General features: G+C 43.2%; 1 protein-coding gene across 1 annotated transcript; it reads left to right on the top strand.

Moving 5' to 3' along the window:
- The first annotated feature begins 1,606 nt into the window (after positions 1–1,606).
- On the top strand, positions 1,607–8,015 carry FAM241B (family with sequence similarity 241 member B). Its single transcript, XM_063133022.1, has 3 exons — positions 1,607–1,656; positions 3,470–3,595; positions 6,160–8,015. Exons 2-3 carry the CDS (start codon positions 3,503–3,505, stop codon positions 6,442–6,444), a joined length of 378 nt encoding a protein of 125 aa, XP_062989092.1. The 5' UTR covers positions 1,607–1,656; positions 3,470–3,502; the 3' UTR covers positions 6,445–8,015.
- Positions 8,016–9,520: the final 1,505 nt, after the last annotated feature.

Raw genomic sequence — 9,520 nt, 5'->3', positions numbered from 1 at the left:
TCTCCTTCCCCTTGCTATATATGAAACTGCGCAATTACAGTAAAACAACACACTATACTTTCCCCTAAGATCATATTAAACAAGATAAGTGAAGAAAAAATATTACAATTAGTTTTTGGAGAAATTTGTGGTCAATGTTGGAATAGCAATGGGAAGCCGACATTGTTATGGTCTGGAAACCTAGATGTGCCTACTCAGGAGCATGAACCTGAGAGTTGAATGGGACTGAATCGTGGCATGGGCGGCGGCAGCCTCACTCACATTCTCCGCAGGCTGTCCCCCTCTTTCCCTCCCCCTTCATGGTTGAGCAGAGAACTGCCCCACCCCTCCTCTTTTGTCAGCAAGACCGCCCTTTGACACACATGCCCCCAACAAAAAATGGGATGGTACGATATAGCGCAAGAACTGCAAATACATGGGGGGAGCATCTTTATTGCGCATGGAGGGAAAAATAGATTTTCCTTGCTCCAAAATAAGATGCAAAAGGGAGGGGGAGAGGCGAGCTGAGTGCAGGACAGGGACGATGTCATGTGAGTACTGCACTGCAAAAACACATAACAGGCATGGCGAGAGTGCAATAAATCGCTGGTGTGATGGAGCTCAATGTACATGAGGAACTGTGATCAGTATAAATCACGCTATAAATGCTAAATATGGTACACAATACATAAACTTATTGTTGACAGGGCCCCTCTGATGCAACAGCTTTTCTTAGTTCAGGAGTAGGCAACTCTTTTGGGCTATGAAGAGACTTCTCTTCATCAAGGGGAATTAAATTGTTCAAAGCTTCCAAATGATGCTTGGAACTATCTGCTTCTATCTTGCTACTGGAGGTTTCTTGAAACATGTTGAGAACACAAATATATTGGGAATTATATATGGTTGCTCTTTTGTTTGGCTTGTACAGCTGTCTCTTTTATCCTACTGTTGTTTTTAACTTCTAGAAACCCTAAGGATGGAGTCAAATCCAGAATATATCTCTTGATAATAAAAACAAAACACATAACAGTTGTGGTGTAGTGGCTAAGGTGTTGGACTGGAAGTTGGGAGATCCAGGTTCTAGTCCCCATTCAGCCATAGAAATCCACTGGGTGACTTTGAGCCAGTCACAGTCTCTCAGCCCAACCTACCTCACAGGGTTGTTGTTGTGTGGATAAAATGGAGATAATGATGATTATGTATGCCACCTTGGGTTCCTTGGAGGAAAAAAGGCAGGATATAAATGTAATAAACAAATAGGATTTTAATGTGGTATCCCAAAAGGCAAAGGTAGAGTCAAAACAGAGACAATTATAGACCAAGGGCAGGTCCAGAAAACCAGATCTCTCTCTCTCTAGAGAATTGGTTCGTCGAGTAATGAACACGGCATGTTTTGGCAGGTAAATAATAAAGAGGACGAGTAGCTCTATGGAGTATCCCCGCTGCCTCTTTGAGCACTCTTGCCAACGTACAGCGCTCTCTTAGCTGAGCATCCTGCAGTTCACTGTGGCGCCTGGAGAGGGGGTTGCTCCATCCGCGCAAAGCTTCTAGCTGGGAGGATACAACCACCTTGTTTTCCGTCTCTCCCCGACTGTGCTCTGCGTCATTTCCGGTGCTGTCGACGTGACACAGAGGAAGGAGGAGAAGCCTGACGTCAGCGGCAGAGGAGGAAAAGGGGTGAGTGAGTTTGGGCCGCTCTGGCCCTCGACAGGAGACGCTGGGCTAGAAATCCAGTCATCGACCATTAGGAGAAACGAGCTAAAGCCAGTCCCTCGGAGTGAGCGAAGTGTGGGGCTGCGTCACCTAACTTGTAGAGGATTTATTTGAACCAGACGCCATTAGGGAGCCTACTCAAAGGGATCAGCCTTGGCGCAAGCGAAATAACAAGAATGCCTTTGAGCACCTGCAGAGTGCTCCTCCCTTATTGTGTGTGACGGCGATCAACTCCCGCAGCTAATTGAGAGCGTTTCTAGTCTGGGAGGTGCCTCTCTTCTCCCCCTGCCCCCCACCTTGCAAGGCTTAGTGTTCTGTAGCTAGTGGTGACCCTATGGAAAGGAGGACAGGGCTCCTGTATCTTTAACAGTTGCATAGAAAAGGGAATTTCAGCAGGTGTCATTTGTGTGCGTGTCACACCTGGAGAAATTTCCTCTTCATCACAACAGTTAAAGCTGCAGGAGCTATATTGCAGCAATACTCTGACCAGATTTAAAAGAGGGCAGGGCACCTGCAGCTTTAACTGTTGTGATGAAGAGGGAATTTCACCAGGTTCCCCATATATATAAACGACACATGCTGAAATTCCCTTTTCTATGCAACTGTTAAAGATACAGGAGCCCTGTCCTCCTTTTCATATGGTCACCCTGTCTGTAGCACCTCACATTTCCAAACTTGATCTTTGGTGTCTGGACTCTGAGTTGTCAGTTTGATGGTCATAGTGCTAAATACAGTGTTTTCTGTACGTTTAAATGTCTTTAAGCGTTCTCTGTCTCTCTCAAGGAAGCTCACTATTGCAGATGGAGAGCCAAGACAAAGAGATGGTGGTTTGTCTAAAGCCACTGAGTGAATTTATGCTATAGATGAAAACTGGGGGCTTTCTCGTCATGGCTTAGTACTTCATATTATGAAGTACTAAGCCATGACGAGTTTAGTAATCATGTAATCATGTCTCAGTGTTTTTCAAAGGAACCGGATGTGCCTCCTACTCCTGAAGTAATGATGGCCCTTCCTTGATTTTCAGTCTGTGCATTGCTGCCCGTGCCCAACCTCACTGCAGTAGCCTCCCCTGCACCACATTGTATCTGCTTTCATGAATAGATTTTTTCTGGTTTGTTCTTAGAGCTGAGCTGGGAGATTGGCATTTCTCTTCAGACGCAGCCCTGGATCTGTCAATTGTGATTCTTTTATCTTTCAAGGAATGAAAAAGAAACTGACTTTTTCACTTTTCAGTCTAAGTTAGATATTAGACTGCAGCCATTAATCAGTTGGGTTAAATCAGGGGCAGAGAAGCCGTTAGACTTCAGGTCCCATCAGTGTGAGCTGCCATGGCCTCTGGTCAGGGATGATGGGAGTTGGAGGCTAACACCATCTGGAGGACCACAGGTTCCCCACTCCTGGATTAAAATGTTAGGGTGCAGCCCTATGCAGAAAAAAGTCCTACAACTCCCAGTATTCCCCAGCATGGGGAATGTCAGGAATTGTAGGACCTGATTTTCCATCTAAACATGCACAAGATTGTACTCTTAGAAACCTTCTGATTCACTAGGTGCTGTGATTAACTGTTTAGGAGATTGTTATAATATAAATACAATACAAATATATAAAAACTCGATGTGGTGGGAAGCATCTTGGAACAGGTATTCTCTCTCAGACAGAGTAAAACGATTTAGCTTCATGTGCATGGAGGCAATATGTCCCAGCTCATCTTGCGTATGCCTCCATCTCCAAGGAAGCAGTTAATCTTTTTCAATGGTCTTTCTCCTGTATGCTATAGGTGTAGTGAGGCAAACAATATACAGCTCTAAGGATGGTGCGGATTTTGGCCAATGGAGATATTGTACAAGATGATGATCCTCGAGTGAGACAGAACACTCAGAATACAGAGAACTCATCTCGACCGGTGAGGAAAGGTGTATATGTTGTGTTTTGCAGTGATTATGTGAGGAACTTGAAAGGCTTCAATATTTCTGCCCTGAATGGATGCTTAATTATTCATCTTGGTTGATCTGTCTAAAAAGGACCATGTTAAGAAGAACATAAGGAGAGTCGTAGGAATGTAGGAAGCTGCCTTTTATATCAACAGACCATTGGTCCATCTAGTCCAGTGTTGTCGACACTGATTGACAGCAGCTCTCCAGGGTTCCGGGCAGGATTCTTTCCCAACCCTACCTAGAGATTCTGGGAATTGATCCTGAGACCTTCTACATGCAAAGCAGGGCCTCTACCATTGAGGTAGGCCCTCGCTGTATTGGACCAATGGTCTGTCTAGTCCAGCATCCTGTATTGAGTATGCTGCCTTTGATTGCCTGCATACAAATCCTCAGCGTTGCATGTTTTTTTCCATAATTTTTCATAGTCTGTTGTTGCATGTCTTTCAAGCATGCACAGTGAAATACTACTGTGTCCACGATAATCAAATATGACACACTTGGATTTTAAATATCTTCATGTACAGAACTGTTTCTTCATGGAGGTAAATCATAAAGTGTTAAGCACCCCTAATGTGGCATTGTGGAACACATAGAGCAGGATTTCACATGGATTACATTTTTTAATAAGTGAGCAAAAATAAGCATAGCTTTCCATTAGACAGCTAATAACAGCTTATCAGTACAATCTTGTACTTATCTACTTAGAAGTAAACACCACTGAGTTCCATGGGATCTCCTCCTAAGCAAATAACTGTAGGATTGCAACCTTAGACTTTGTTTTTCTACTGCTTTTAATGAGTGATTAGAGGCTACTGCTTTTATTGGTTTTTTATGCTGGGGTTGATGTGCAAATTGTTTCTGTGTTTGTATTACAGTTTGAATATTAAAAGAGAAAAGCAGTATATAAATACCTTAAATGTTTTCTCATTGGAAAGTGATGCACCATTTGTAATGGGAAAATTTGAATGTGTTCTGATAGATATAGAATTGCCATATAATACTTTTGCTTCCATCTGTTAAAGTTCTTCACATGCTTTATCTAATTGTAATCCTTATGACAAAAGTTGGTATTATTATTATCCTTCATATTGTAGATAGGGATGGAGGCTGAGAGAGAGTGGCTTGCCTAAAGCCACCCAGTGAGTTCATGGTAGTGATGAGATTCAAACTAGGGTCTTCCTGATTCATAGCTCATAGCCACAATGCTACCCAAGTTCTCAGTTTGTGGAGTTCAGAACAAAGATGCATGATAACCGGCATATGTAAGTGGACCATCAGAGATATGAACATACAATTGTCTCAAACATAATGCTTTTCAGTGGAGTGAATTTACACATTCAGCTGTATATGTCTGCCTGGGTGAACCAGGCCTTAGACAAGACACCATTGATCTCACCAAAGATTACATGGTGCTTTGAGCTATTTATTCTAGACCTGATTTTACTGCACTTATTATTGTGCATCTTTACCTTCAAATAAGTCCCATTGAGTTCATTTGGGTTTACTCCTGAGTAAGTGTGTATGGGATTGTAGCCTAGGGCATTGCAATCATATAAAATACTTCTGTACATGTTGGTGTTAAGTCCAGGGAATTTACTTAGATGACAGAACTCTAGCTGTGATAGGAAGGAGTACTGGCTATAGATTGTTTTTACTTCATTTTATTTACTTATTTTTCTGATTTGCATTTGAATGCCCTACATTAGCTGCATTGACCTATTTTTAAGGATATGGTGTGTGTGTGTGTAAATACTTATAGATGCTGGCAATGGAATGTGTTGTATAGAGCTATGAAGGTTTTGCATTGTTCTCTCCCAGATCTACCATCATGATAGTTACAATATTTAGGCTTTTTAGTTTAAACAAACAAAAAAATTGAATGAGATGGGACATGATAAATGTGTATTATACTCATAATGTCGAGAAAGTGTATAGAGAAGTTTTTCTACCTCTCTCATTATATTAGAATCCAGGTCATCCCGTGAAACTGAAGGGTGGGAGATTCAGAACAGAAAAAAGGAAGCACTTATTTTCACAGTGCATAGTTAAAACTATGGAATTCAGTACCTCTTTCTTAAAAGCCTTTAAAAGGGGATTAGAAAAATTCATGGAAGATAACACTGTCAATGGCTGTTAGCATTATGGCTACAATTACATCTAGTACGAAAGGTCATAAGCCTCTGAGTACCAGTAGCTGGGAACATGAGTGAGAGGGTGCTGTTGTATTCATGCCATGCTTGTGGGCTTCCCATAGGCGTCTGGTTGGCCACTGTGGAAAACAGGATCCTGGATAAGATAAGCCTCTGGTTCGATCCAGCATGGCTTTTCTTATGTTATGTAGGAACTGCTCTTAGGTTCCATGAATGGCCGAAATTACCCCACCAGATGTGTTGGACTACAATTATGCTGGCTGGGGGATTCTGGGAGTTGTAGTCCAACACATCTGCAGGACAACAGTTTGGAAAAGGTTGGCCTAAATTGCTTCATTTCTGGCTTTGAGGTTCACCTGCTTTCTCTGAATTTATCTTCACAGGGTTTTTTCAACACGAGGACTAATGCAGGCCCTGCCCCACGACGACAGCAGCAGCAGCAGCAGTACCACCAGCAGCAGCAGGGCGCAAGGCCAGGGGAACGCTCCCCATTTTCAGACATCAATCAACAACTAGTGAACATGGGATTCCCCACCTGGAACCTTGGCAACCAGGTGGTGGAGCCAGTCATGTCCATCCTGTTGCTGTTTCTCCTCATGATGGTGGGCGTGCGCGGCCTCCTCTTGGTAGGCCTCATCTACATCGTCTCCCATTTAAGCCAGCGATGACAGGAACTTTGGTACAGGCCATGATTGGTGCCTGGGGGATAGAGAGCCACATTTTCTTGTCGGATGTGTTGGAGTGTGTGTGTGTGTGTGTGTGTGTGTGAGTGAGGGAGAGAGAGAGAGAGAGAGAGAGTGATATGTTCCCTGTGTGTGTGTGTGTGCGCACATGTACGTGCTTGTTTATGAATACTCCTTACTGAGAATCTTTGTAAATAGAAATCATAGGGAACAGAAATGAGCAACTGGGAGTGTGAGTTCATGATGATACCATGTCTTCCACTTCGGTTGCCTACTGATGAAGCTTAAAAATGGCGTCCTTTCAGTCAGTGGCACAAGGGCTCTGGACCAGGAACGCTAGATTCGTTTTTCTGAGCTGCTCAGGATGTTGCAGATGCGGCCGTGGTCTCAGGCTTGTGGGTAGATGCTTGGCTTTTTTTTATTGCTTTTTTGGGGTTAAAGGACTGTAAAGGCAGGAGCTAGATCTCTCTATAGGTAAACAATGCAAAGACTGGTGGGCATGCACTTGAACCTAGTCTGTAACGGACAGTGTTTCTTATGAGATGATTAAGCAGATGTCAGAAGGGCTCCAGAAAGAAGTTAGCATGCCAGCAGTGGAAGACTTAAAGGAAAGACATAGGTGACCCCTATTACTTCGGAAAAGTCTACCCAGATCTTCTAAAATGGGCAGGAGTTTGAAGATTGATTGAACACCAAGCTTTTTAATTCAAGCCCCAAGTCACAGGATTGACATACCATATCAAAACTGATGGAGTCTTTGATTTGTGTGTAGGAATATAGATTGCACTGTTGTTGCCCCCCTGAACACATTGGGCTTGCGAAGGGGCACGTGCTGGGCTCTGGCTAAGCAGTGTTTGTTAGGAAGAGCCATTTTGAGAACTGCTGCCGTTATGTGGGATGGGTCCGTGTGCCCCTTTTCATTTGTGCAGTTCCATGGTGGGGACCTTGGTTCTCTGTGTGAGTGCTGTTTGAGGGTGACGCTCAGGATGGTCACGTGCGGTCTGCCCTAAGCGTGAACCAATCCATTGTCCCATAATACCCATTGTGGGGTGTGTGTGAATGTATGTGTATGTGTTACAATGGGGGAGCCTTACTGAGTCCGTGTGTGCAGTGGGCACACGTAAAACGGTTCTTGCTTCCACTAAATGAGTTGAATGAATAGAATTGACTGTACGTTTCTGGATCCCAGTATGACTTGGTGGGAGCACTGCGCCAAACGGCTTCCTCTGCTAGCGATGGGGCTCCTCCTAAATCAGTGTGGAGGAATAGAATTCAAGCAAGGAAAAAGTATTTGTAACCACCTCCCCCAGCACTTTGTAATACTCCTTGCAAATTGATCCTTAATCCATCTCCTTTTCCCCCTCTTTCCAAACAGGCTGTAGCCTGCATTTCTTTTTGTTTGTTTGATCGATCTTTGTCTAATAATGAATGTTGCGGGCTTAAGAAAAAAAATATTGGAGATGTCTTCCTTCTTCATTTCAAGATTATTCTGTGAACTGCAACATATTAAAAACCAAAAAATTAAACAAAAATAAAAAAAAACCTTTGGAAATTGATTACTTGAACAATTGCTTGAACAATTCACACACATGCATACACGATCTCAAGGTCACCTTGACTGTGGCTACCAAAAGCCAATGAAAACGAGAAGACTTCTTTTTTTTTACTTTTGGAAGATGCTTTGGCTAAGTCTCGAGAAACAAATCTGAGTTGGGTTGGAGTGCAAGATCCAATGGGTCATAGGGTTCCATCCATATTTCTTCACCAAAGGTATCAACAGCAACTTAAAATTGGTGACTATCAGTTCCACAAACTCCTCTCTTTCCCCATCACTCATTGCAAGTGATTACTTCTGAGAGTGAAATCCGAAGCAGGGATTCATACATGTAGGGGTGAAATGAGGCTTTGAAACAGGATCCACGGCCAAAGTCTAGCTCCTGATGTCTACCTTCCTCATATCCTCAATGCAAGGCAACACTTGAGCGTGCTTCAAGTGTATGGAAGTGATTCAAGGTTTGTCCTTTGCAACAGCGGATCTACCTGTGAGGAAATAGGCCTGCCTGCCATTTGTCACTTCTTGGCTTTAAAAATGATTTAATTGTGTACAGTAGGAATACTGAGGGATGGGAACATACCATGTCACACCACTGGTCTAGCTTAGTATTGTCTGCACCATAGGTAGGTAACTTGCTGCCTTCCAGATAGTTTGGACTACAATTCCCATAATCTTTGATCATTGGCCATGCTGACTGGGCTGATGGGAGTTGTAGTTCAAAAGATCTGCAGAGCACTATGTTGCCCGTGCTGTAAGGAATTCATTTTCTTGTTTCTTAAACCTTTTTTTTTTTTAGAAATACAGTGAAATTTGCTAGTTCAGGGAAATAGAATAACATCACTTCCAGTTTTTCAACAGTAGTGATCAGGATCCAAACAACCATGCTGTGCAGATGTCACATAAATTGGAGGGACTCCCAAAAATAGTTTATGGTCTAGCATGTGTGTGGTGTGTGTCAGGTCAAAGCACAAGTCCTTGCCTGCTTTTAAGACCATCCCATAATCATTATCTTGTGCATAAGGACCCTTTGCCAGATTTTCTGTAGCTACTCCTCTAGAGAAGGACAAGGCTGTTCAGAAAGCTGAAATTCTCAGGAAACGGAGTTCTTCAACCACTACTCTGGTCTGTGATCTTGTGGAATGTCACTGTATACAGCAAGTTCATAGGCTAGGATGTGAGAATTTAGCTCAGTATCCAGTGGGGCAATCGCTAATGCAAATGATGTTGCGCTAGCATAAATTACTCTAGCTCAATGCCAATAGCAAGAGGCTGATCAACTCCACAGCTGCTTAGTTTTGGTAACGCTGGTGTATCAGATGCCCCAAGACTGTTCGAGGACCCTGGAGAACAGCTTGAAGGCCTATGGTGAAATGTTAAGCTTATTCCTGCTGAAGATCAGATCAGTTTGTGAGGTAGTAGCTCATGGAACATGCCTGCAACAATTCCTGGGCTCCCTGATACTGCAAAATCTATTGTGGTTGACGTTTTGTGGTTCACACATTAGTT

The sequence above is a fragment of the Elgaria multicarinata genome, chromosome 8, assembly GCF_023053635.1.
Source record: "Elgaria multicarinata webbii isolate HBS135686 ecotype San Diego chromosome 8, rElgMul1.1.pri, whole genome shotgun sequence".
Lineage (NCBI taxonomy): Eukaryota > Metazoa > Chordata > Lepidosauria > Squamata > Anguidae > Elgaria > Elgaria multicarinata.
Note: the sequence above shows the minus strand (reverse complement) of the source record. Positions and strands in the feature narration are given on the sequence as shown.